At 56.6% G+C, this 27,482-nt stretch overlaps 1 protein-coding gene across 2 annotated transcripts in view; it reads left to right on the forward strand.

Moving 5' to 3' along the window:
• The window catches only part of RASAL1 (RAS protein activator like 1), a 115,574-nt gene extending 89,667 nt beyond the window's left edge, over nucleotides 1–25,907 (forward strand). For both annotated transcript variants that reach the window (XM_044990534.1, XM_044990536.1), the window contains exons 15-21: nucleotides 9,130–9,274; nucleotides 14,309–14,481; nucleotides 15,686–15,823; nucleotides 16,387–16,522; nucleotides 17,160–17,280; nucleotides 20,433–20,509; nucleotides 22,838–25,907. In XM_044990534.1, coding sequence (XP_044846469.1) covers nucleotides 9,130–9,274; nucleotides 14,309–14,481; nucleotides 15,686–15,823; nucleotides 16,387–16,522; nucleotides 17,160–17,280; nucleotides 20,433–20,509; nucleotides 22,838–22,977 — 930 coding nt within the window. In that variant the 3' untranslated portion in view covers nucleotides 22,978–25,907. The remainder of the gene's footprint in view (nucleotides 1–9,129; nucleotides 9,275–14,308; nucleotides 14,482–15,685; nucleotides 15,824–16,386; nucleotides 16,523–17,159; nucleotides 17,281–20,432; nucleotides 20,510–22,837) is intronic.
• The last annotated feature ends 1,575 nt before the right edge of the window (nucleotides 25,908–27,482 follow it).

A 27,482-nucleotide genomic window follows, 5' to 3' on the forward strand; every position in this document is an offset into this window, starting at 1 on the left:
TGACTCTTGCTCACAGAGGGGACTGTTTGCATTGAAATCCCCTTCAAATCTCTGTCAGTTCTTGCTCTACTTCCACACACCCCTTTTGTGCTTCTAGCACAACAAACATTCCTAAATCTCTATTTGCATCAAGCCTTAGATTTCAGATTCTACATCAAATGCTTCAACCTTAGGGGTCTCGATTGGATGCAGTGACAATGCATGATTAGCATGGACATGAAAGATATTACTATTATCACAACCTTTACAACAACAACAACATAATCCTAAACCAAATAACAAGAAGTAACATTCCCACAGTAATAACGTGATGGGGTGGTTGTACAGTTTTAGTCACAAAGCACAATACATCATACTTAGTATATAAAGTAGACACTATAAGCTGTACGAAAGGCATACTTTTCAACTTGATATATATTTTGAAGCATATGAATTTGCCCTTGTGATTCAGAGATTCTTTGAACCTCTGGTAACAGTGAAAGCAAATTTTGAAACCGATCAAATACTAAACTAGTCCAATTAAAGGGTATCTGAAACCTAAGGACTACTTGTAAAATTCTATCCACAGGCAAGTAAATAATATGATTGCCTGTAGCAGTAGTGAGATTAAAATGTATATCTCGCAAAGTGGTGGCCTCAGCATACACACAGCTATCATTAGCTTGAAAAAGTAGGTGTCCTGTCAGGGAAGTTCCTTGTCCCATACCTTCCCACCAAACTTTGTGAAACACTGTGACAACTTCCACTTGCTTCAATTTCCTTACACACTAAAGCTGCAGGGTTTCCAAGGGCCAAAATGTCCACTGATTCCCTATTCCAATCCAAATACCAGGTGTTATTCCAGGAGCACTAACAACAAATCGGCTAGGCATTACCAGGTGGTCTAATCTCCCAGCTATCACGGTGAATAAGAGTAGGTTAGATAAATGTCTATCAGGGATGGTCTAGACAGTATTTGGTCCTGTCATGAGGGCAGGGAACTGGACTCGATGACCTCTCGAGGTCCCTTCCAGTCCTATGAATCTATGAATAATCCAGTTCCACATGCATGCTCCCCATGGGCACGGCAGGATTTGGTATGTGGGAGCCCACACCCCTCCTACTGTCCCATATGCTTGGAAGGAGCACTGCGAGTACTTGCACATCCATCCTGAAGATCTCCAAGTACGTCTCCATGGCCACACATCAGATGGCATTCCTGAGGTATCTGTAAGGGCAGTGGGCCATGCCTCATGCTCGAGATCACTCTGAATGGCCATTAGCTGGTCATTCAGGAAATTTTGAATCTCCATGCCAAATCCCACTGCAATGCCTTCCCAGCCTCAGTGATATTCAATACCATCTCTGTCAGCAACTTCTGGGTCATTGAACTAAGGGCAGAATAACATGTCACTCACCAACTCCAGCCTGTACTTAGGTTAGTTGTGCTCTAGAAATAAGGCCTGTGGCTTTTTCTAGCTGCCCTAATTTCTCATCATGTTGTTGGCCCTTAAGAATATTCCAAATTGCTGCTGCACTATTTGCACCATCCCATAAGTGTCCAGCTAAGCCTCTTTTCTTCCTAGAGGAGACTTACATCTGTGCCCTTTGCTGTGCTAGCCAATAGCATTTCCCTTGGAGCAATTTGGATACATGGAAGTGATTTGAACATTGGATAGGGGCAGGGTAAATTTTACAGTCCCTAATGGGGCATTAATTATTGTTTTTCGATGTCCTAGTACATCTCTTTTGGGGGTAGCATTATACCACATCTATTATTTTAAATATTCTCAGGTACTTTAGAGAGGCATTAAAATTAATAGCATAGGAAAGGGTATATTGTAATATGGCACAGGTTAAATTATTAGTTACTAGGAGGGCTTAGTTGGGGGAGTCATAGCTCAGTGATTTGAGCCCTGGCCTACTAAACCCAGGATTATGAGTTCAATCCTTGAGGGGGCCATTTAGGGAACTGGGGTGAAAATCTGTTTGGGGATTGGTCCTGCTTTGAGCAGGGGGTTAGACTAGACACCTCCTGAGGTCCCTTCCAACCCTGATATTCTGTGATCATTTCAGTACAGATAAAATTTCCAGTGGCAGAACACACTCTCTGAGTATGAATCTGGTTATTTACTAATTGGGTAACCAAATCAATAAGGATACCTTCCCCCTGATGTACTACAGACCCCCTGAAATGGCCATTATATCAATCCCATCATAAAACCTTCATTTCAAATTCTTGAAGCTCATTTGTGGTGATGTCATATACTTTTATCTCCTCTGACCAGTCTTTTTCCACTCAACTGTTCACTTATATGGGATATCCTGAACCTTAAAAAATATTTTTTTCCAAACAGTATTTAAATAAATCACTAAAGTGTGAAGGCCTTTGCCATTGGCTTTTGTCAGATATATGGCATTGTCTGTATTTGGATGTATTACAGGGGTAATAGTGTAATGGAGGAGATAGTGGCCTTTGGTATTTGTCATTTAAAATCCAGTTAGGGAGGGCAATACATGCTGAAAGCAGTTAATCAAAAACACAGGGTGCAGCCTGTAAAATAACCCCCCAAATCCAATCAATACCACATTCCCAAGCATGGGTCCCACAGGTTTTTCCTGCCTGTGTATAATTCTTTGTTTCTTCACCAGGGTCAGTTCTTAATGTCTTTTGTAGTTAGGAATCCCTGGAGTTTGGCAATTTCAGCAGAGTGAGTGTTCCTTCTTCTTTCCTGAAGCAATCGTGGCTCAGCATCTTACAGGGGAGAGGTTACCAGCACATCACCCTGTAGTGCTTTGGTTTCTGTAGCAAATACTGAATGCAGGTTAGCTCTGTCAGTGGACAAGGGAGAGGTTACTAGCACGTCACCTTGTCCTTTTTCCCTGCTGTCCAGAAGGCACCGCAGAGCTAGAAGGAGAAATAGGCTGATCATCAGTCGAAGAGTCATCTCCAGGTGGAGGGGTCTTTTTGCAGTGAGAAGCATGGGTCCAGGCAGTCAGTCCTTGGCACTTCATAGTGGTGTTGGTGGTCAGCTGGACTTGGTAAGGGCCTTTCCAGCATGGAGCCAAAGCAGTCTTTCATTGGTGGACCTTTACATAGATCCAGTCTCCTGGTTCCAAGGAGTGGCCAGGCTACTGGGGTCTTTGGGTAGTGCTTCTTTACCTGTGAGAAAAGAAACCTAACACATTTCATTAATGCCTGGCAGTGTTTTGCAGATTTTACAGCTGCTTGGGCAGATTCAAGCCCCTTCTTTTCTTGGTTGTCAGCCAAGTCTTAGCTGTGAGCAGTGTCCTTCAAAGGGGCCAGCGTCTTATCTTTGGACTGAGCTTTTTTGCTTTTTTTTTTTTTAGGTTAACTTGTTCTGTTCTTTTTCCTTCTCCTCTTCTTGGCTTCTTTTAACCTACAAAGGATACAAAGGAAACTTCCACTCTTCACTCATACACTTTTTCCCAACAATGAAAACATACACATTGCCATTATACAGTACTTTAGTCTTCTTATTTAACGTATGCCACATACACCCTTCCAGTAAAATAACTTCATTACAGAGCTTTGGAGCAACACGCCAGGACAAGCACACCCACTTTTGAGGAGTCCACTCGGTACAACCTCGGGTGTCCAATGGCTTCCCACCCTCCCCAGCCCTCAGGCTAGAAATCGGAGGTAGCCAGAAGGATCCCATGTGCAATATGAGGAGTGGGTTAACCTTTCATGTCCTTGCTTCCAAAGACTATTGGTGTGCAAATTTTAACAATTTTTTCATTTAAAAAATCTGGCCAATGAAGTTTCTTTTTCTTACTTAAGCAAATGTATTAGACGTCAGTATATCACATTTTCTTGATATTCTCCAAACACTTTATATTCCAAGTTGAATAAAACAAGTATCTGCATTTTGATTTTACCCTTCTATTTGATTTTGAACTAGATTGTCCTATGAAAATATTAAATATAATAATTCTGGCCACAAGACAAACACCACAAGACAGGACATAAACCACAGAACATAACTCCTGTTGTGCCAGTAAATGCATGGTATGTTGATTGCTTTTCAGCTGGCATCAGTTTTCTCTGATTTCCTGAAAGACAAAAAGAACATAGGGAAAGTTGCCCTTCTGGGCAGTCAGTCATTGCTTAAAATATTTCCTTTATATACAAATACCCTTGTTGATTTCAGGCAAAACAGAGGAATTACCCCATATTTTCTTGTATTTGTTTCATAGGCAGCCCAGCTTTCAGTGGCTTCTACCTTATCAATTAAATAATTTCCATTAATAGAGATGCTTTCTGGCTTGCTTCTGGATCCAAAGCTTAAAGACTCTTACTTAAAAGGGACACAATTGTTTTTACCAGAATTTTGATTGCCTTTTACTTTTAACTCCTGCTTTCAAAACACACAGCGACTTGAAAAAGACAACACAACCTATTGTGGCTCCCTTTGGAGTTCTAATATGATTTTAATTAAGTAGCATGGTGGGTTTGCATTTCTTTTACCCCGATACAATATACACTGCACATGTTCAGGGGAAAATGCACATTCCCTCCACTATTCAATTTCCACAACACTAGCCACATCAATTTCTACACAAGGTGTAACTGTTTCTTTTGTGCTCACAAAATCTCCAGCAAAGTGACAGCTCAACCACACAGAGCCTTGTCCTTCTCTCTTTACCAGAGCTCTTTAGGGTGACCAAATGAGAGGAAGAAAATATCGGGACACATTGTGGGGGTGGGGGAGGGCCCTCCAGCAGAGCAACAAAAAAAAAATGCTGAGTGCTGCCGGCGAAGCAAAATATCGGGACAAATTGCGTCCCGACCGATCTTTGACAAATGCCTAAATATTGGGACGATCCTGATTTTATCAGGATGTCTGGTCACCCTAGAGCTCTTATCTGCTATTTTGTTAACAAAAACAGATCTAAAATCTTTTCCCATTCTCCTGGCTTTGACTGCCCTGCTGCAGCCACAACTTTGGTCTTTATTTAAAAACATTTTAAATCTTGTAAAGCATTAAGTTACCTTAAGGGTTAAATGCTAAATACCAAAATTAAAAACACTAATTTCCTGTGTCTGGCAAAAATATTTCTCTGTTTTACAACTTTAAAACAACACCAATTCATCTCAAACCTATATGCAAAGATTGTACACACCGGCAGTGTTCTTTTAGCAAATTCGACAAACTTATTCATAGTCAAATGATTTCACTTAAATAACCTCTTTGCTTGGATTATTTACAGACATTCCTTCGGAAAAAGGCCCATTTCTTCTTCAGAATGGCTGCAAAGAAACCAGGAATTTATTTAGCATTTTACAAAATTCAACTGCTCGATTTCCTCTAGCAACTACAGAGTTAACTTCTGACTCTTTTTCCTTAAATCACTTGCTTATTTCCCAAAACGACACCCAATCAACTCAGATTTTACCATTCCAATTATTGTTCCAGGAATTTAAATTTCCCATTCCTGTAATTACTTATTCCTTTTCTTTCACTATGCCCTCCAGATTTCCATCCTGTTTTCCAATCTCTCTATCTGTTGCCTGCCCACTTGGGCCCGATCCTGTTTTTCTCACTGAACCATCCCTTCCATGGGCACCAGCTTTGTTCCACTACCAATTTAGCAAGGAGGGCGGGCTTCTCAAATAGCCCCCACCCTTCCTGGTCTCTTCCCTTAAACATTCTTACTCACAAGGCTACGCGAGTCCTCCCTCGTGAGGTTTGCCACCTGGCAAGGCACATGGCCAATTGGAGTCTTAACTATTCAATTTATCTATGTTTTCAGTTGCTCAATTTTTCCTAGGTGTCAGGTACACGTCTCTTCCCTTCTCCCTAACTCCTCTATTGCCCAGTCCTGCTACGACCGGGGGTGGAGCCACTTGCAACCCTTCCCCGTCAACCGGAGTGGAGAGAGGAATACTAAACCCCTCTCTGGTTGAGAGACTGCACCTTTAATCATGCAATTCTTAACATATAATACCAACAGTACCAAGCAAAGCAAACATAAAATAACAAGGGCAAGCAAATAGATGGTGTGTGTTCTGCAGGGCTCCCCTCTTACTCAATTTTCCACCAAAACTGTGACAGATATTTGTTGCCAATCTGCTTAGGATCTCAGGTGATCAGTCTGAGACGGCAGGACAGTTTGGGGGTAAGATACAGGAACACACCATGTGACTGAATTTTAAAGCTTTATTAATAAACTAATAATACAGTGGTGAGTGCGGGAACTGCTTTCATGTCACTAAAAGGAAGAAAGAAGTGTTAATGCTCAAACCCTGACCCACTTTCATACTCACAAACATGCTGCCTGGGCTGGCCATGGCATAGAGAGACAGGGGGCTCTGGGGTCTTTTGGGCGTCCCTTTCAGAGACCTTTGCTCGGTATTCCAGTCCAGGCCGGCTGACTGTGGCTTCTTCAGCGTCCCCAAACCACATCGGCTCCAGGGACATGAAGCTCAGTTCCTCCTTTCACTGTTTCGTCTGTGTTTTCCATCTCTGCAGCCTCTAAACTTTGTTGTTTCCTATGCTTGGCATGGTCTGTGTCGATTCTTACCATTGAACGCAAAGCAGCTTTATCTTTATCTCTGGGTCAAGTTGAATTTCAAATTAACCCGTTCCTTTCCTCAATAGACAAATAGCTCCCACTGTGTGTCAGAGGCTTTTTGGTGATTAAAAAGCTCCTCTGAGATGTATGATCTTATCTAGATTGAAGGTACCTTCTAGTGGGAATTGTTTAGATGGATTATCATGCATGTAAAAAATTCCAGTTTTCTAAATACCTGCAGGTTCTAGGACCATAATGCTTTTAACCAGTTTCCGATCCATGAGAGGACCTTCCCTCTTATCCCATGACAGTTTACTTTGCTTAAGAGCCTTTGGCAAGGGACCTTGTCAAAAGCTTTCTAAAAATCTAAGTACATTATATCCACTGGATCCCCCTTGTCCACATGCTTGTTGACCCCCTCAAAGAATTCTAGTAGATTGGTGAGGCATGATTTCCCTCAAAAACCATGTTGACTCTTCCCCCACAACTTATGTTCATCTGTGTATCTGACAATTTTGTTCTTTACTATAGTTTCAACCAGTTTGCCTGGTACTGAAGTCAGGTTTACCGGCCTGGGTAATTGCAGGGATCACCTCTGGAGCCCTTTTTAAAAATTGGTGTCACATTAGCTATCCTCCACTCATCTGGTACAGAAACTGGTTTAAATGATAGGTTAGTAGTTCTACAATTTCACATCTGAGTTCCTTCAGAACTCTTGGGTGAATACCATCTAGTTTTGGTGACTTGTTACTGTTTAGTTTATTAATTTGTTCCAAAACCTCCTCTAATGACACCTCAATCTAGGACAGTGTTTCAGATTTGTCACCTAAAAAGAATAGCTCAGGTTTGGGAATCTCCCTCACATCCTCAGCTGTGAAGACCAATGCAAAGAATTCATTTAGTTTCTCCACAAAGGTCTTATCACTCTTGAGTGCTCCTTTAGCATCTTGGTCATCCAGTGGCCCCACTGGTTGTTTAGCAGAATTCCTGCTTCTGACCTACTTTAAAAAATTTTTGCTATAACTTTTTGAGTCTTTGGCTAGCTGTTCTTCACAGTCTCTTTTGGCCTTCCTAATTATATTTTTACACTTCATTTGCCAGTGTTTATGCTCCTTCTCACTAGGATTTAACTTCCACTGTTTAACGGCGCCTTTTCGCCTCTCACTGCTTCTTTTACTTTGTTGTTTAGCCACGGTGGCACATTTTTGGTTCTCTTACTATGTTTTTTTAATTTGGGGGATACATTTAAATTGAGCCTCTATTATGGTGTCTTTAAAAAGTTTCCATGCAGCTTGCAAGGATTTCACTTTTGGTGCTGCACCTTTTAATTTCTGTTTAACCAACTTCCTCATTTTTGTGTAGTTCCCCTTTCTGAAATTAAATGCTGCAGTGTTGGGCTGCTGTGGTGTTTTCCCCATCACAGGGATGTTACATTTAATTATATTATGGTCACTATTACAAAGCGGTCCAGCTATATTCATCTCTTGGACCAGATCCTGCGCTCCACTTAGGACTAAATCAAGAATTGTCTGTCCTCTTGTGGATTCTAGGACTGGCTGCTCCAAGAAGCAGTCGTTAAGGTGTCAAGAAACTTTATCTGTGCATCCTGTCCTGAGGTGACATGTACCCAGTCAATATGGGGATAGTTGAAATCCTCCATTATTACTGAGATTTTTATTTTAATAGCCTCTCTAATCTCCCTGAGCATTTCACAGTCACTATCACCATCCTGGTCAGGTGGGCAGTAATATATCCCTATTGCTATATTCTTATTATTAGAGCATGGAATTACTATCCATGGAGATTCTGTGGTACAGTTTGGTTCATTTAAGATTTTTACTTCATTTGATTCTACGCTTTCTTTCACACATAATGCCACTCCCCCACCAGCACGACCTGTTCTGTCCTTCTGATATATTTTGTACCCTGGTATTACTGAGTCCCATTGATTATCCTCATTCCACCAAGTTTCTGTGATGCCTGTTATATCAATATCCTCATTTAATACAAGGCACTCTACTTCACCCATCTTATTATTTAGACTTCTAGCATTGGTGTAGAAGCACTTTAAAAACTTGTCACTTTTTAGCTGTCTGCCATTACATGATGTAATTGAATGGGACTTCTTTCATTTGACGGTTTCTCATCAGATCCTACCTCTCTCTCTCTCTTTCCCGCCTCCAAGCTGCCCAGACCCTCCCTGCGTCCCACCCAAAACCTCCCCTCCTCCCCTTTCCTTTTGCTCTGCTGGGGGTCCAAGGGGAGGCAGGGGGAGGGGTGTGAACATCTCCCCAAATTTTCCACCTCTAAGACAATGCATGCAAGTTCTTTCTGCTAGTCTGTACTACTCAGAGCCAGTGCCAGGCAGGCAGGTCCCTGCCCCAAGGGCAATATACAGGCAAAGGGAAGGCAGCGTAGATGGCATCTGATCATCTCCATTCCTGTAGCCACTGGCCTGGTTTTCCCTGGGATGCTTGTGGCCTGGGATGGTACTGACCCTGTCCAGCAAAGGGTCCAAAACCCCTGGTGGGGCTTGAGCCAGGCTGGAGAGACGTCCTGCAGATCCCATGGCTGCACTGTGACCCCCCTCGCTGCTCCTCTCCCTGGCAGGCAGTGCAGAGCATCGGCAACCTCGGCCTGCAGCTGGGGCATGGCAAGGAGCAGTGGATGGCTCCGCTGCACCCCTTCATCCTTCCCAGCATCGCCCGCGTCAAGGATTTCCTGGACAAGCTCATCGACGTGGACAGCGAGAGCGGTGAGTCCCTGATGCACCAGGGGGCGCCCTCAGGGCCACCCCCTTTCCTGCCCTGGGCTTGCTGCAAGTATTGATGCTGCCGGGTGCAGAGAGGGCAGCGCTCAGCACAAGGAGGCTCTGGCCTGGGTGGTGCCTCTGGGTGCCACCAGCGGGCAAAGGGAGAGCGGTGTGGGGCCCATGCCAACCCATCTCAGGCAGCAAGGAAGTCATGCCACAGTGCAGTGGGCTCAGCTCCCCGAAGCCACATTGCGACCACAGCTGGGCAATCGGGTGCCTGCAGCACCTTTGGGAGCAGACAGGAAGTCCCTCCCATCCCCCAGCCAGAGCCACCAAAGTTGTTAGACTCCTTCTTCCATGGACTCTGTAGGACCCTAAATCCCTTGGTGGAGCTGGGCCCTGAATTCCGAATCCTCTGTCCAATCGGTTTGCAAGCTAAGCTGTGCGTCTGTTGCCATTGGTCGGGTCAGGCACATGGTGGAGTTTCTGCTCTCTGACTGGACAACCGTGGAAACGTTTCTTTGCCTCGAAGCTCGGTCAGTCGAGCGTTTGCTGGAAGTGGGTGCAGTGGGGCTTGCGCACAGTCACTGCACTAGCAGGGCAAAGAGGCGACCATTTCTCACGTGTGACTGGCAGGATGTCACGGCAAGATACGTCAAACTGACACCCAGCTGATCGTCTGGCCCCTCCCATCCGTCAGTCCTGCCTGGCTCTGGGCCAAACCTTGGAAGGGTTCAAGGCTTCCTAGGAGGTGTCTCCAGCCCACACTCAGCTCCAGCACCATTGCCCTTTGGTGTCCCATCCCTGCGCTTCAGTGAGGGAGAGACAGCCCCCATCTCCAGCCAGGGGGAAGGGGGGGTGGTCTGGGCCCCTGGGTGAGGTGTGGGAGTGGGCTGTGTCTTGCAATGTGAAGAGCAGCCATGGCTGGGATCATAGAATAGAATCAGAGAATCTCAGGGTTGGAAGGGACCTCAGGAGGTATCTAGTCCAACCCCCTGCTCAAAGCAGGACCAACCCCAACTAAATCATCCCAGCCAGGGCTTTGTCAAGCCTGACCTTAAAAACCTCTAAGGCAGGAGATTCCACCACCTCCCTGGGTAACCCATTCCAGTGCTTCACCACCCTACTAGTGAAATAGTGTTTCCTAATATCCAACCTAGACCTCCCCCAGCTCAGTGCGCTGACTCGATCCCATGTGACAGCTGCATAATGTAGCCGTCAAAGCGGGTGCGTCTGCCGGGCTCGCTCAGGCTTAGGCAGGGAAAGAGCAGAGAGGGGCTCGGCAGGGCGGCTGGAGCAGAGCTGTGGTGACTGTCAGGGTGTGCAGGGCTCCTGTCCCATGGGGCTGCCCCAGAGAAGGTAGGGCAGGGAGCCCTGCTAGCTGCTGTCCAATCTCTGGAGGGGGACGAGCGCATGCAGGGCACTGGATTGGGAGGGTCCCTCTCTCAGATCCCTCAGTTGTGTAGGAGCCCAGGCCTTTGCTGTCTTCTTGCCGTGCAACCACGGCCTGTGACCTGGAGGAGCCGCTGGCCTGTCCTGGAGCGAGAGTGCTGGCACTGTAGCCCGGACTCTCTCCCACCCTCCAGGCACCAGAACAGAGCCCAGACCCTCTCCCACCCTCGGGAAGGGGGGCTCAGTCTTAGGATTCCATCTCCGTGCTGCCCCACGCAGGGCCCTCGGTCCTGATCCTACCAGGTCGCCCTCCCCTGGGGCAGCCACCACTTCCTGCCCCTTGCACCCCCTCCACCTTGCCCCTGAGGAAGGGGGGACCTGAGTTTCCACCCAGACCCTGCCACGCAAACCTGTGCTGTCAGCAGCGAAAGGCTTGGGCCGAGCAGCGCCAAGCACCTGGGGTGGATGTCAGTGGGAGTGGCCGGGTGCTCAGCACTCCTCAGGATGGAGCCTGGAGTGTGCAGCCCTTGATGGTGTTTCTCACCAGTTCCCTGCTCGTTAGGTGTTTGAAGGGGATTCAAATCTGCAGTTGTTGCCAGGCAGTGAGGAAGGTGATGGCTAGAAATCACCAGCTGTCTCCATGTTTCCTGCCCACACAATGCAGGGTCTGGGGTCCCCAGGGCCATGGGGGGGGGTTAGGGAGCATGCTCCAGGATTGGTGGGCACAGCCTGTCTCTCAGACTGAGCATGGCATGGGGGGCAGGGCGGGGGCTAGAAGGAGAACGCTGTGAGGGACTGATCCAGGATTAAATGAGCATGGAGGCTGGGTTCTCTGCCTGTCCCCGGAGTGGGGGACCCTTGGGTGCCAGGAGACCAGCTGCTTCCTCTTGAGATCAGCTGAGTTACCACGGCCTCGCATGCCACCCCAGCCATCTGGGGCCCTGTCTGTGCTACGAACAGCTCCTGTGTCTTGGGCCCTGGACACAGCGCGATAGCGTTGGGCATGGGGAGGGCATGGGCTGGTCTTGCAGTGGGCGCTGGCACCCACCTTTACCTTGTCGTGGGCACAAGGTGTGACTCAGTTAATTTAGGCACCTCCACACTTTCCCAGCTCCTAGGTCTCCAGGCCACCCGTACCCAGTTCCTAGGGCTCAGGGCATAAACTTCTGTGGGTTTGCGGGGCCTTTTACCAGTGAAAGAGCCTTACGCAGTAACATCCTTATCCTCTATTTATTAGCAGTTACCTAAGCAGAACACACGCACTAAGCGTTCAGTGCTCACCACTCCCCATAATCAGACGAACTTTCCCTAGTGGCCAGCCAGGAGCAGGTTATCTGCGGCTCCACCAGCTTCTGCACGATGGAGTTGGCAGGGTGTTGAGGTCTGGCAGCTCTGATCGTGGGCTGTGCCCTGGAGCTGGTTCCCAAGAAATTCCTTTTGGACCCCAGTTATTATAGTTAAACCTGAGTCCTGCTTAGCTCTCCCGTCACCAGCTGTTGTAAACTAAAGTCCTGCAAAGCAGCATTTTTCACCCAGCCCAGCCCATTACCAAACCACCCCCACCACCGGAGCTTATTTAAATCTTGCAAAATTAACGCTGCACCAGGCAGAAACGATCAAAGGACCAGCCAGATAAACAATAGAGAAGCAGGGACCATGGAGGCAAAACAATAGACGTAGAGATTCCACAGTCACAGCTGGTAGGCGACTCCTTGCCAGACAGATGCTGTCAAACAAACTTTCCCTGAACGTCTTACGAGCTGTTTCGTTCTCTGGTGATGCTGGGCACTATCAGGACAGGGTTCTCCTTACCAGCCCACTATGACGCTGGTTTGATGCAATTTAGATGGAATGTGAGGATGTGACTTTCTGCTGCTTAGCTCCTGGCTGCTGCTGGCCTCACGTAGCTGGGCTCAGCCCGGCCAGGCTCCAAAGCACCCCCAGCGGCAGAGTCCCTGTGGCACAGCTAAGCACAGCTCAGTCCCATCTCCGCGCCAAGGCCGGGTGACACTCGAACCATGCAGGGCGCTGGGCTGGCCGTGGCCTGGCTGGTGCAGAACAGGGAGTTGTGCAGGGCCAGGGGTGAGCACAGCGGGCAGGCGTTGTGGGCAGGGAAGGACGTTAAAGGACCAGAGCCAGCTTATTATCCATCCCGGTACAGCACACCTGGGCCCTCATCCCAGACACACTGGAGTCAGGCCATTAGAGGAGCAGCCCAGGTTCCAGCCTCTCTCACAAGAGTCAGCATGCAGCTCTGAGTCCCGGGAGCTCTCGCCAGCTCTGCCGCTGCCCCTCAATCCCCCGCTGTCCTGGCACACCCATCTCACCCGGGTGTAAGTAGGTGCCCCACAGGTCCCACTCAGTGCCAGATCTGCCTTTGCTCCTTTCCCCTTCTGGCTGAGCCAGGCTGGAACCTTTCCCTAGGGCTCCTGCAGGGGCTCCGGTGTGCCCCTTTCAGCCCCGCGGGGGCAGGTTCGGCTGAGACTGGGAGCGCCCCACTCTGATCTGACTCCCGAAGCGCTGCCTAGGCTGGAAAAGCTTGGCCAGCTCACGGGTTTGTGCACCCCAGGCTTTCTGGGCCTCTTTGGAAGCGGAGCCGCTGGAATCCCCTGCGACTGACTCCCAGGAGAGCCAGCGCCGTGCCAAAGGGCCGGGCAAGGGGTGAGATGGGCTCCGCTCTCCCTGTCTCTGGACCCGCCCTGCCCATGATTACTGACTCAAACGCAGAGCTTTGTGGGGAGTCCTGTGTGGCGGGCTGGGATCAGGCGGGAAATGGCGCCCCCTTCTGGGGAACACTGTGTGTGCTTCAGCCATTGGAGAATGGGCCGTTCCTGCCATTGAGCCTGGCTCTGGGGGGCCCGGGGACCAGGGGCAGCTCTAGGAATTGCGCCACCCCAAGCAGGGCGGCACGCCGCGGGGGGCGCTCTGGCGGTCGCCGGTCCCGCGGCTCCGGTGGACCTCCCGCAGGCACGCCTGCAGATGCTCCACCAAAGCTGCGGGACCAGCGGACCGTCCGCAGGCACGTCTGCGGGAGGTCCACCGGAGCTGCCTGCCGCCCTCCCGCGGCACGCCGCCCCAAGCGCACACTTGGCGCGCTGGGGTCTGGAGCCGGCCCTGCCGGGGACAAGGGGGATCCTGGGACGATTGTGGATCTGAGTGACCAAACTGCCCTGAAGGATTCCTGTGTGTGCCAGGGCAGCCAGTACCCCAGCCCCACGGCTACCTGCGCTCCGGGCCCGCTCTGATTGGTGTCAGTGACTGACGGCAGAAATCTCAGCTCTCTTGGCTGGGGGCCGGGGGTGCTGCAGGGGCAGATCACTCGGCCCCCTGGGAGGGGGTGGGCTGGGGGGCAGCCCATCTCCCTGTGCTTGGCCAGGGATCGCTCTCCTCTGGGATGGGCAGAGAATCCAGCCTCCCCCTCATTTAGCCTGGCTCTGCCCAGAGGGAGCCCAGCATTGCCTGTGGGTCATCGCCCTGGCCTGGGGTGGGAAGGTGATGCAGCCCCTGGCTTCACCAGGCTGCAGGCACCAGAGCGCACCTCTCCCGGGTCCAGGGGGTCGTTGTCAGGCACAACCGGGCCTGGTGCAGGCGCTGGCGTTTCCCCAGGCAGACGGACGGGGTAACCCCACTCTCCTCTCCACCCAGCGGGCAAGGCCCAGCCCCGGACGCTCTTCCACCCCTCGGTCACCATCAAGGAGGGCTACCTGCACAAGCGCAAGGCCGAGGCGCTCCACCTGCTGCCGCGCTTCACCTTCAAGAAACGCTACTTCTGGCTGAGCAGCGAGACCCTCTCCTACGCCAGGTCCCCAGAGGGGCAGGTGTGTCCCCCTGTGCCCTCGAGAACGGAGACCCGGGTGCTGCCACTCGCTAGGGCCAAGCTCCGGGACGGGAGGGTCATGCTAGCGGGAGGCAGGCAGAGCATGGACGGGGTCTCTGCTGTGGAGCTCTGCCGGCGCCCCTCAATCCCAGTCTGCAGCCTCCTACCCCCGCTGCTACACCAGCCCTGGGCTCCCCCCAGCTCTGCCACCGCCCATCAATCCCAGTCTGCCCCCCCCGCCCGCTGCTACACCAGCCCTGGGCTCCCCTTCCCCCAGCGCCCCTCAATCCCAGTCTGCCCCCCCCCCCGCTGCTACACCAGCCCTGGGCTCCCCCCAGCTCTGCCACCGCCCATCAATCCCAGTCTGCCCCCCCCGCCCGCTGCTACACCAGCCCTGGGCTCCCCCTTCCCCCAGCTCTGCCGGTGCCCCCCAATCCAAGTCTGCCCCCCACCCCACTGCTACACCAGCCCTGGGCTCCCCTTCCCCCAGCGCCCCTCAATCCCAGTCTGCCCCCCCGCCCGCTGCTACACCAGCTCTGGGCTCCCCTTCCCCCCGCGCCCCTCAATCCCAGTCTGCCCCCCCCCCCGCTGCTACACCAGCTCTGGGCACCCCCCAGCTCCCCTCAATCCCAGTATGCAGCCTCCTACCCTCGCTGCTACACCAGCCCTGGGCTCCCCTTCCCCCAGCTCTGCCGGCGCCCCTCAATCCCAGTCTGCCCCCCCGCCCCCACCCCCCGCTGCTACACCAGCTTCCTTTTCCCCCAGCTCTGCCAGTGCCCCCCAATCCTACTCTGCACTGCCCCCCTCCCCCTCTGCTGCTACACCAGCCCTGGGCTCCCTTTTCCCCCAGCTCTGCCAGTGCCCCTCAATCCCGCCCCCGCTGCTACACCAGCCCTGGGCTCCCCCCAGCTCTGCCACCGCCCATCAATCCCCCCACCCCCCTGCCCTGCTATACCAGCCCTGGGCTCCTCCTTCCCCCAGCTCTGCCGGCGCCCCTCAATCCCAGTGTGCAACCTCCTACCCCCGCTGCTACACCAGCCCTGGGTTCCCCCCAGCTCTGCCAGCGCCCCTCAATCCCACCTACCCCTTTAACTGCTGTACCAGCCCTGGGTTCCCCCTTCCCCGAGCTCTGCCAGCGCCCCTCAATCCCACCGGCCCTCCACCCGCTCTGCCAGCCCTGAGCCCCCCACTCTTTCTTCGTGCAGGTTCGCTCCTCCATCCCCATCCAGCGGATCTGCGCCGTGGAGAGGGTGGACGAAAACGCCTTCCAGCAGCCACACATGATGCAGATCATAACGCAGGACAAGGAAGGGCAGCTGCGCACCATGTACATCCAGTGCAAGGCGAGTTCCCGCCAGGGAGGGGGCCCAGTGCAGCAGGGCCCTGGCAGCGCGGTCACCAGTCTGCTGAGCCAGCACCACCTGCTGCCCAGTGTGCGCTGAGCGTCCCCTCTGGGCCAGCTCTGCGGGGGACAGGGCCTGGCAGGACCCCCACCTGGGGGCCTTCGTGCTTTAGTTCAACCCATGGTGGCCCCTGGTGCGGCCGCGGTGTCCGTGGGCCCCTGGGATTTGGAGCCCTGGGCAGTACCACCCGGCTGCCAGGCTGGGCTTGTCGGACAGGGGCGGCAGAGGCTCTGTTCCGTTGCTTTAACCGAGGCCATTGCCAAGCTGGCCATGACATGAGTAAAGAAGCGGGGGGGTGAAAATCTGGATGAGTCTCATCCAATCCATGGATCACACTGCAGCCTGGAACAGTCTGTGCTGAGGTGTAGATGGGGAAACTGAGGTACCAAAGGGGGAGGGACTTACCCAAGGTCACCCAGCAGGCCGGAGCCAGGACTAGAACTCGGGGGGTCGGGGCGAAGCGGCACCATCCTCCCTGGCTGAGGCTCCCCTGTCTCCAGCAGAATGTGAACGAGTTGAACCAGTGGCTGTCGGCCATCCGCAAGGCCAGCATCTGCAATGAGCGCATGCTGCCCTCTTGCCACCCGGGTGCCTTCCGGGGCAACCGCTGGACCTGCTGCCTGCAGCCTGACCGCACAGGTAACTGGCCCCTGCCAGCTACAGGGCTGCTGCAAATTCAGCCCACTGGGCTTTGGCAAGGGAAGGGGCTTTTTCGACCCAGAGACCGTTCTGTGCTGCTGCTTCTCCGCTTGGGGATAGGTGGGGCCATCTAAGGGCTGGGAGATCCAGGCCCCCTCCCCCTATAACACCCAGCTCTTACCACCTGCACAGCTCGAGGTACTACACACAGGACAGCGCTAGCCTTACCCCCATTGCACAGATGAGAAACCGAGGTACAGGGCAGGGAAGTGACTGCCCGGGAACCGAACCCAGGTCTCCCAAGCTCCACTCAATCCACTGGCGCAGCACCTGGGCCTGGGGGAGGGTAGCAAAGGCCACACATCAGCCCCAAGCAGCTGTTAACCCAGCGGCCTGGTGGCAGAGCGGCCTGGCGGGAGCCCTGACCTGGCTGGAAGGCTGGATCTCCCTGACCCATGGCCTCGGGGGAGATGGGGGAGAGGGCTTCCCTGGAGGCTGATTGGCTAGTCAGGAGCGACCCGCTCTGCTCCTAGACCCTTGCAGGCAGGGCCCCAGGCCCACCCCATACCTTGCATGGCAGCCCCTCCTGCCAGCGCCTCAGGCCTCGTTGGAACAGTCCTTTCTCTCCTGCCCCCAGTGCGCGGCTGCAGCCGGACTCACTCTGCCATGACCCTGGGGGACTGGAGCGACCCCCTCGACCCGGATGCCGAGACCCAGATGGTGTACGGGCAGCTCTTGCTGGCGAGAGACAAGCTCAGGTCAGTGCAGCTGCGGGGCGAGGGCAGGTAACGCCAGCGCAGGCAGGCTGGGGCAGAGCCATGGCCAGGAGTTGTGCATGGTGGGGGCAGTGGTCACCCTGTGGCCGGCATGGTGCGGGGGACTTGCCATGGAGTAGGGAAGCCATGGAGCCTGGGGCAGGGAGGAGAGCTTGGGCCTGGGAGCTTTTCCCCCGTTCGAAACACATTCCTTGGACACCAGAGCAGGGGCTACTCCATGTCTGGGCAGGATCGGGGCCCCAGGGAGAGGCGCTGAGTTCTAATCCTAGGGCTCAGGGCGTGGCGGGGGGGAGTCGGGGTGGTTCTGAGGGGATGGGGCTGGTTTCAGGTGCCCCCCCTTGCAGGTGCTGTTGGCATTAACTCTGGGCTATTAATTGCCATCCCATTCCCCTTCCCCTCGTCTCTCTGGGGGGAGCCCCTGCCCCGTCTCCCAGGGAGGAGGGTTTTGGTTGCAGCTGGCATTGATCATTAGCCCAGTTATCTCAGCCTGCAGCAGGTGCCACTTTCTTCGGGGATCAGCCCCTGCTCAAACACTTGTCCCCTGCATCCTGTTCCACTCCCAGTAGGGGGCAGCGCCAACCTGACGCCCTCAGAGTAGGGCGTGAGCGGGACTGGAGTGCAGCCTCTGGCTTCAGATGGCCCCTGGCACAGGTGAACAGGGGGGAGGGCTAGCTCAGTGGTTTGAGCTAAACCCACGGTTGTGAGTTCAATCCTTGAGGGGGCCATTTAGGGATCTGGGGCAAAATCAGTACTTGGTCCTGCTAGTGAAGGCAGGGGGCTGGACTCAATGACCTTTCGAGGTCCCTTCCACCTCTAGGAGATGGGTATGTCTCCATTTAAAACAAACAAACAAAAAAAGTCACCTTGCCTGGCTTCCCAGTTCCCACCACCAGAGGTCTCCCCTCCCTAAATTGTTACCCTTGAGAGAGCCCTTATACAGTCAGCAGCTGGAGGAGGGTTACGGGTCTTCCTCCCGTGGCCCAAGGGGCTCCTTGGACTGGGGGGATCCCTGCACCCCACACAGCATCTTGGGATTCCTCTCCAACTGCCCTCTCCCTCTGGGGCTGGGGAGGAAGGTTCCCTCCAGTCCTGACCTGCAGGATGTTGCCCTCCACCGGAGCTCCTACCCATAGCATCAGACGGGGGCATCTGTGCCATTGCAGGGGGGCCTTGTGTACACTAGGGAAATTAGGAGCCGTAACTGCCCATTGGTGCTGGCAGCAAGGTGGGAACCGCAGTGTAGCCAGAGCTCAGGAGCAATCAGTGTCGTGTTGTCTAACCCTGCTTGGAGCAAGTCAGGACGCTTTGGTGGTGGGCACACCTGAGTAGACCCAGACAGGTGTGCTAGGCCTTGCACCTGCTCCTCTCCTGTAGGGTTCTGGAGCACAGAGGCTTCTGTCCTTCGGTAGCTTGCAGGGACCGTCCTTCTGTTCTGTGTTTGCACCTAGCACAGTGGGGTCACTACAGATAACAAGTGCTGCTGTCACAGGTCATGGGTGTTGACATCGTTTCTGGGGGCGCATCCGCCCGGTGTCTCCCTTGCCTGCATGCAGGATCTTGGGCGTTCTCCCGTCGGGGCAGCGTGAGCCGTGACGGGCGTGCTAGTGGGAAATGCTGGTTCTGTCACTGAGCCCACGCGATCTCCCCAGCACGGGGTGTGCAGGCCTCGAGCCTGTGCCCCTGAAGGGATTCCTGGGGGCCCAACGAACCGAGATGCGGTCTCTGCCCCGGAGGGACTGTTAGGGAGTGTGGTAGAGGCTACAGGTAGATCAGGGCCCTGTTGCGCTAGGTGCTGTACAGACACGGGGCCATCAGCACCTCCACAGAAGGTGCGATGGCAGCGCAGGTAGGTCCCAACAGCAGTGAAGACGTGATGCACGGGCTTTGGAAGGGCAGCTGCCCAGCGCAGGCCTGCCAGGACCCTGGCTACGTACCCGGGTTGCTTGCCCACCCTGACGTCCGTGCTGCCGCATCGTCACTGCTGGATTACCGGCTGGACCCGGCCGCACTGCAAGCCCCCTTCGTGTGCACACAGCTGAATCCTGAGTGAGAGCCTGTCCCTGCCCCCAGTGCTGGCAGCTGAACCAGGGGAAAGGGGGGACAACCCCTGGGGAGAGCCGCTTCCATCTCAGTCCAGCCCCGTAAATGGCCCCAAGAGGAGACTAAAAGGCAGGAGAACCCGTCAGCGACCTGGACCCCAGCAGGTTATGTGGGTTCCTGCACACCCTGCCCTAGTAATCTGAGCCTGTAACACCCCAGGGGAGAGGAGAGAGGGAGGGGTCCCACGCTCTGTGCTCTGAACACCCCTTCTCACCTTTGGTTATTCGATCATTATATCAGGAGAGCTCACAGAGCTGGGCTGCGGCCCCATTGCCCTCATGGCTGTTCAGACTGGGTGGGACCGTACGGGCAGGGGGCCATAAGGGCCGGGGTGAGGGGGCCCTTGTGCATGGGGCCATCAGGACTGGGAGCCCCCTGCGCATGGGGCTGTACAGACCGGGGCTGGGGTGGGGGGCATACAGTCCAGGACAGTGGGCTCCCTTGCATGTGGTTCTGTACAGACCCGGGGGCGGGTGCTCACATGTGAGGCTGTACAGACCAGAGCCAGGGCAGGGGGGCCGTACGGACCGGGGTGGGGGGTTCGCTTGCGTGTGAGGCTGTACAGACCAGGGCCAGGATGGGGGGGGCTGTATGGACCAGGGTGGGAGCTCCCTTGCATGTGAGGCTGTATAGACCAGGGCCAGGATGGGAGGGGCTGTATAGACCGGGATGGGGGCTCCCTTGTGTGTGGGTCTGTACAGACCGGAGTGGGGGGCTCCCTGGCACGTGGGGCTGTACGGACCAGAGTGGGGGGCTCCCTGGCACGTGGGGATGTACGGACCGGAGTGGGGGGGCTCCCTGGCACGTGGGGCTGTACGGACCGGAGTGGGGGGCTCCCTGGCACGTGGGGCCGTACGGACCGGAGTGGGGGGGCTCCCTGGCACGTGGGGCCGTACGGACCGGAGTGGGGGGGCTCCCTGGCACGTGGGGCTGTATGGACCGGAGTGGGGGGCTCCCTGGCACGTGGGGCTGTATGGACAGACAGTAGCTGGTGCCCCTGCCCCTAAGAACTCCCGTGTCTCCTCTCTCCGCAGGGAGAAGTACATTGAGTGTTCCGATGTGGGGCTGGCGCCGGAGCAGGAGAGGGGGCCTGGTACTCGTGCCCAGGGAGGTACGGGACTCAGGGACGGGCCGTACAAAACCGAACCCCCTTGCCCCGCCCCCTGCCCTGCTCCTCCTTGTGGCCCCGCCCCTGCCCAGGCCCTTCTCCGAGGCCCCACCTCCTGCCCACTCCATCCCTCCCTCCCTCTGTCGCTCGCTCTCCCAACCCTCGCTCACTCGCTCATTTTCACCAGGCTGGCTCAGGGGGTTGGGGTGTGGGAGGGGGTGCGGGCTCTGGCTGGGGGTGCGGGCTCTGGGGTGGGGCCAGAAATGAGGAGGTCAGGGTGTGGGAGGGGGCTCCGGGCTGAGGCAGTGGGTTGGGATGCAGGAGGGGGTGAGGGCTCTGGGGTGGGGCTGGGGGTGAGGGGTTTGGGGTGCAGGAGGGTGCTCCAGGCTGGGACCCCCAGTGCACTGCAGAGCTGCCACCTCCAATGCCCAGTGCACTGCAGAGCTGCCCTGGGAGTTGTGGGCGGCAGGTCTGCATTATACTAAGGGCCGTGGATGGCAGGTCTGCGCTGCCCTGGGGGCCGGGGGTGGCAGGTCTGCATTGCACTGGGGGCTGGGAGTGGCAGGTCTGCGCTGCCCTGGGGATCTGGGGGGTGGCAGGTCTGCGCTGCCCTGGGGGTCTGGGAGGTGAGTGGGGGGTGGTTGCTGCATTGGGCGAAGGCCGGAGTCTTGCTGTGCTGGGGCTGGCGCTCCGTCACTGCTGCTCCGAGCCATTCTCTGATGGGGAGCTCCCCACACACACACCAGGGCCACCCAGAGGATTCAGGGGGCCTGGGGCAAAGCGGGGGAGCAGATATTAAAAAAGGTGCCACCCGCTGCGGCGCTTGTACTCCCCGGGCGGAGCTCCGAGTCTGCGGCGGCGGCAGCGGCGGGTCCTTCACTTGCTCCGAGTCTGCGGCGGCAGCAGCGGCGGGTCCTTCACTTGCTCCGAGTCTGCGGCGGCGGCAGCGCCAGGGCCTTCACTCGCTCCGAGTCTGCGGCAGCGCCAGGGCCGCCCAGAGGGGGGGGCAAAGGGGGCAATTTGCCCCGGGCCCCGGGCTCCGCAGGGGCCCCCAAGAGAAGAGCGGAGGCTCCCGCCTCCGCCCCTCTCCTGGAGCCTCGGCGCATCAAGCGCCGAGACTCCGGCTGAGCCCCAATCCGAGCCGCGTGGTGAGGGGGCGAGGCTGGGAGCTCCAACGGGGCCTGAGCCCCACCCCGCTCAGAGCGCCGTGGGGAGGGGGCGGGGCAGCTGCCTCCGCTCGGCGTGGAGCTCACAGCCCCGCCCCCTCACCACGGGGCTCTGAGCGGGACGGAGCTCAGGCCCCGCCGGCGACGCGCTCGGTAAGAGGCCGGGGCCGGGTAGAAGCGGGGGCCGGGGCCGGGGCCAGGCGGGAGAAGCGGCGGCCGGGGCCGGGCGGGAACCGGGCGGGGGGGAGAAGCGGGACCCGCCGCCGTCGAAGCGCAGCCCGGTCTTCGGCGGCGGGGGGCCCCTTCTGTTCCGGGACCCGCCGCCGAAGTGCCCCGAAGGCCCGCGGCGGGGACCCCCCCCCCCCGCCACCGAATTACCGCCGAAGACCGGGCGGTGGGTCCCGCTTCGGCGGTAATTCGGCGGCGGGGGGCTCCCGCCGCGGGTCTTCGGGGCACTTTGGTGGCGGGTCTGGGAACGGAAGGGCCCTCCGCCGCCGAAGACCCCGGGCCCCCGGAATCCTCTGGGCGGCCCTGAGCAGCGCCGGGGCCTTCACTCGCTCCGAGTCTGCGGCAGCACTGAAGGACCCGCCGCCAAAGTGCCACCGAAGACCCGGAGCGCCGCCAGGTGAATAAAAATTAAAAAGGCAGCTCTAGCCAGGGAAGAGATTCTCAGCCAGGGCTCGTGGGGCCCTTGTGGGGCCCAGGGCCTGGGGCAAATTGCCCCATTTGCCCCCCGCCCCATTTGCCCCCCCGCCACACACACTGTTTCCCAGCCCACCCAGTGACCATGTCGCAGGCCAAGAGCACTGGGCAGGGGCTCCGTGCAAAGCCGCCCCTGCCCCATATGGAGAGTGGCTGAGCATTGCCTTGTGAGCCCCTCCAACCCTGCCACCATCCGCCTGCTGGCTTCCAGCCCAGCCTCGGCTGGCATGGGGCCAGGTGAGGGCCCACGGGCAGGGCAGGGAGCCGGCTGCGCTAGCTGGCCCAGCCTGGCCTGGTGGAAGTGAGCCTAGCGGGGAGCTGGGCATGGGAGTGAGCATGTGGGGCTGAGCTGAGCCCGGCCAGCCCTGCTCTGTAGGGCCCGCTCCCAGGCCTGTGCCTGCCGAGGGCACTGCGGGCTGCCTGCCCCTCTCCTTCACGACACTCCTCTCCCTCTGTCCTGCAGAGCAAGGCTGTTCCTGCCAGGCCCGCCAGATGGCCGCTGCTGCCCGCCTGCTGAACGTCATAGAAGACCTGGAGCGTGCCCACAGCGCCTTCGAGCGCCGGGAGAAGGAGGAGGCAGACAATGACTCTCACCACCCCTGAGAAGCCTCCTCCCCCTTCCCCACCCCATCCCTCCCTGGCGCCTCGGTTGGACCGTGCCCGCCCGACGATGGTGCGCGGGAGTGGGCCCTGGTGCTGGGAGACACCGGCTCTGGGCTGGGAGTGGCGATGGCAGTGGCCACGTGGCCACCCCACAGCTCAGGCCAGAGGTGGCCTAGCACGTCCTGCTCTCCTGCCTCCCGGCGGCCTGCTGTAGCGCCCAAATCAACCATCAGATGGCGCTTGAAACCCTCCATGAACCACACCGTGACCAGCACCAGCCAACCTCCTTGCTGTCCTTTTCCCTGTGGGACAGAGCCGGGATCCGCAGCCTGGGCAGGTTAGCGATGCCCGTGCCCCAGTGCCATGCTCCTGCAGGCTGTACCTGTCCTTGCCACGCAGGGCCTTCCCGCTGAACCTCAGTCCCTGTGCGCCGCCAGCCCGGGCCTGCTGTCCCGGTGTCCCAGAGGCGCGGGCGGGGTGGCAAACAGCCTGCCCCTGGCTCCCACAGACAGCTCACCCCGCCCCCCGTCTGTGCCTTTCCCACCGCACATTCCAGCCTTCGTGGCCACTGGGCAAGGGGAGGCGCGTCTGTGTCTGTAACTGATGAAGGACTCAAGTGAGCCCCTAGCCATGATCCTTTGAACAAGAGCCGGGCTCTTGGGTGGAATCGCGCGTGGGCCGGCCCGCGGCCCTGCAGCACTCCTGGCTGTGCTGCAGAAAGCTGTCCGGCCTGCATGCCAACCTCCGCCAGCCCGTCTCTCTCCCCCAGTTCCACCTGCGCTGGCCCATGGGCCAGCCACCGTGAACTCGGCTCTCCCCAGCACCTCCTGGTGGTGGCAAATCTAAGCTCTGCCACTGGAGGGTTAAACTCCTCCAGCTCCCCAGGGGACGATGGCTTGTGCCTAGAGCGCAGTGGGTGGGGAGCCCACCTGTGCTGTGCTCGGAGGAGGAACCCAGGGCCCTGCATCTACTGGGTGCTCCTTTAAATCACTCCATCCATGTGTGCACTGCGTGGCTCTCCGCACCGCCCCACTGGGCACCCCACGGCCTGCCCTGCGTGCACAGGGCTGAGCGTAAAACCCAGCTGGGCGCCTCTTTGCTTGTGCCAAAGTCCTGCTCAGGAAGCGAAGGGGGCTACGCCAGGGGCGTCTCGCCCGGATCACCTGCGCACGGTGGAGAAGCCTACATCACTCGGAGTAACTCTGGTAAGAGGCCAGAACAGGGCAAAGAAACCAAGTTGAAGTAGGCTGGATAAACGGACAGATCCTGGAGCAAGGTGAGGTGTGATGGGGCCAGAGGGGGGCGAGTGCGGCTGAAATGTGAGCTCCCGAACCAGCCCCAAGCCCCGATGAATGTGAGACTGGCAGTGTGCCAGCAGAGAGCCCCCCCTCCCTTCTCCAGGGCAAAGCTCTGACCAAGGGGGCAGTGGTCCGCTCAGCTCGCTGCACCCCTGTGGCTGCGTGCACCCCCGCCTGCATGTGCCATTGGGAACAGAGCCAGGGGGCCCCGGCTGGTGCCAAATGGCCAGGCCGTGGTTGTCAAGGCCGGAGGCAGACATCTTGCAGACTGGCTCACTGACTATCCCTGGGCAGGGCGGCTTTGGAGTTAACCTAGGCCAGTGGTTCTCCTTTGCGGACCCCTTTGGAAAGCAGTTGTCTGTTTAGAGCTGAATGCGTTCAGTCAGCTTTCAGTCACAGTCTGTCGCGGCCCCTTTGCCATCGCCCACGGACGCCCAGGGTCCACGGCCCACGGCCCTGGATATATTTGCACACTCCGCTCTGTCTCTTGTGCATCTCTCTGTATGTCACACACACAAACTGTGTTAAAAGACCTGTAATAAAGCTGCCAAGTGAAGCCCTCAAACATTAAGAAGCGCCGGCCGTAGGGAGGCCCAGGCACCCTGAATTCAGCCCCCTGGGCCAGTCGTCCGTTCCAGGCGCACATACGGCTGTTTTCCCCAGGGCCCTGTGCAGAGGAGGGGCCATGCGCACTGAAGCAGCAGCTGGCCAGTCTGGTGTGTGCGCCTCAGCGCTGTGTGTGGTCCCAGCCGTTAGTTCCTGCTCTCCATTCAGCCCCTCTCTGGAGCCGGAATAGTTCCGTCCTGGGCGTTTTCCCGGCACTCATGGCTGTAGAATCAGGGCTTCACAAGCTTTCAGTCATTTCTCTTCAGCTCAGTGGGTCCTGTGCTCCCTGCTTTACAGAAGGCAAACTCACGCCCAAAGGCTAAAGTCAAAGGTGTCCACTAATTTTAGGTGCCCAATATAGGTGCCAACCTCCCCTCTGCCTGGTGGGTGCTGGACCCCCTGGCGCACCTCTTCCCGCCCCCATTCCACCCCCTTCCCCCAAGTCCCTGCCCCTGCCCTGCCTCGTCTCCACCTCCTCCCCTGAGTGCGCCGCCTCCCTGCTCCTTCCCTTCCTCCCAGAAAGTCCTACGCGCCGCCAGACAGCTGCTAGGCAGCGGGGTGGGAAGCGCTGGGAGGAGAGGGGCTGCGGTGCGCTCGGGGGGAAAGGAGGTGAAGAGGGGAGAGCTTTGCTGCCGGTGGGTGTGCAGCACCCACTAATCTTTCCCTGTGGGTGCTGCAGCCCTGGAGCACCCCCGGAGTCGGCGCCTATGGTGCCCAATATGCGAGGCCTAGGACCTCATTTTTCAGAGCACTCGCTACTAGCACACCCGATATGTCCAAAGCCCAGCGCCCACTGACTGCAGTTGCAGCTGTGAGTGCTCAGTACTGCTGCAGCTCCAACCCAGGGGCCAGCCTATGCTCTGAATAAGGCAGGCGGCCTGTGGGAAGAATAGTATGTGATCATGGTAAAGACTGTACCTGATGCCTACACACGGGGCCACAGGCATCCTTAATTCTGGCATTTCCTAACTTTTGAGCACTCAACGTTGGAACCTTAATGTTGTAACGTAGTTTTTTGTGTGTAATTTCCTAACTTTTTAATAAAGCAAACTTCAAAACCAGACATTCCATCATGTGCCATCACACTGACATCCCCATGGCCCCGCAAGGTTGGAGCCTTTAGATCCAACCCAGACGCCTCTGCCACTGGAGTGTTAGCAGTAGTAGGTTGTTAGCCTCTGTAGACCAGCACTACAGGGGGGTGGGATACTGTGCTAGTGGCTTTCACAGCTATTTGCTGAGAGAGGAAGGATGCGATGCAGGAACGAGGTCCCATTCCAGGCACTGAGCAGGGTGCTGTGGTGGGCACAGACTTTTCTGCCCCCTTTTCCCAAGTGTGACCATTTCTGTCCTGTCCCCTCCAACCTGTCCCTGTCTTGGCCTGTCTCTTCTCTACCCCTGACTTCTTGTCCCATTCGCCATGCCTAGCCCGTCCTAGCCTCCATTCCTCGGGCTTCTCGTACCAGTCCAGTTTCCTTGCCCAGCAAGTACCAGTCTCACCCCTCTGGACTCGCTGGCCCAGTCACCTCCCACTCCCATTTCCAGGCTCCATGTCCAGCCAGTCCCAGTTCCCCACATCCCAGCTTCTCGTCCAATCTGTGCCCCCCCCCCCCGCCCACATTTCCCATCGCCGCTGTCAGTCCCAATCTCCCTCCCTGGGATACTTGTGTGTCCTCAGAGTCCCCTTGTCCCTGCCCAGCCACTCCCAGTCTCCCGCCCCTGGCTCCTCATCCAATCGCAGTCTCCATCTACTGCCTCCCAGTCCCAGTCTCCTTCCCCAGGCAGTCCCAGTCTTCCCCCGGCCCCAGCTCTCCCTCTCTGCCAGCCTCCAGGCCCAGGTTTTGCCCCATCCCCCAAGCTCCTGTCCCAAATCTACTCCCTGCTACCCGCTCCCCGGTCCGGCCCTTGTCCCCTTCCTCCTCCGTGTTGCCTGGGCACTGAGAGCCCAGAACAGAGGGGCTCCCGACTCCCAGTTCAGATGCTGAGCGCTGGACCTGGCACGGCCTCCAGCAGCTGAGCTGCAATTGCCAGGAAAGTCCTGCTCAGCCTGGCTGCACTGTGCCCGGTAACCATGGAGCCTTGTGGGCATTTAGCTGCTAAGAATCCTCTACTGAACAGGTGCAAAGTGCAGTTTCTCGAAGGCTCATAAATTGGCCTATTTGGGGTGGGTATTCCTGGGGCTGGCGAAAGGCACATCCCCAGGGCCGGTGCAACCATTTAGGCGGCCTAGGCGGTCACCTAGGGCACTAGGATTTGGGGAGCGGCATTTTCTGCAGCGGCGACCGTGGCAGCCGGATCTTCGGCCACCCCAGTCACCGCCGGCATTTAGGCGGAGGGAGCTGGGGCAGGGGAGCGCGGGGAGGGCCGCCTGCAGCAAGTAAGGGGGGGAGGGCGGCATGCAGGGGAACTCCCCGCCCCAGCTCGCCCCTGCCCCGCCTCCTCCCCAAGCCTAAGCTGATTGGCGCCGCAAACCTGGGAGGCGGGAGAAGTGAAGCATCCACAGCGTGCTCGGGGAGGAGGCGGGGCAGGGGTGAGCTGGGGCGGGGGCGTGCCTCAGGGCGGAGGGTGGGGGGTGGGGAGCTGCCACATGGGGGGCGCCTC

The sequence above is a fragment of the Mauremys mutica genome, chromosome 16 (assembly GCF_020497125.1).
Source record: "Mauremys mutica isolate MM-2020 ecotype Southern chromosome 16, ASM2049712v1, whole genome shotgun sequence".
Lineage (NCBI taxonomy): Eukaryota > Metazoa > Chordata > Testudines > Geoemydidae > Mauremys > Mauremys mutica.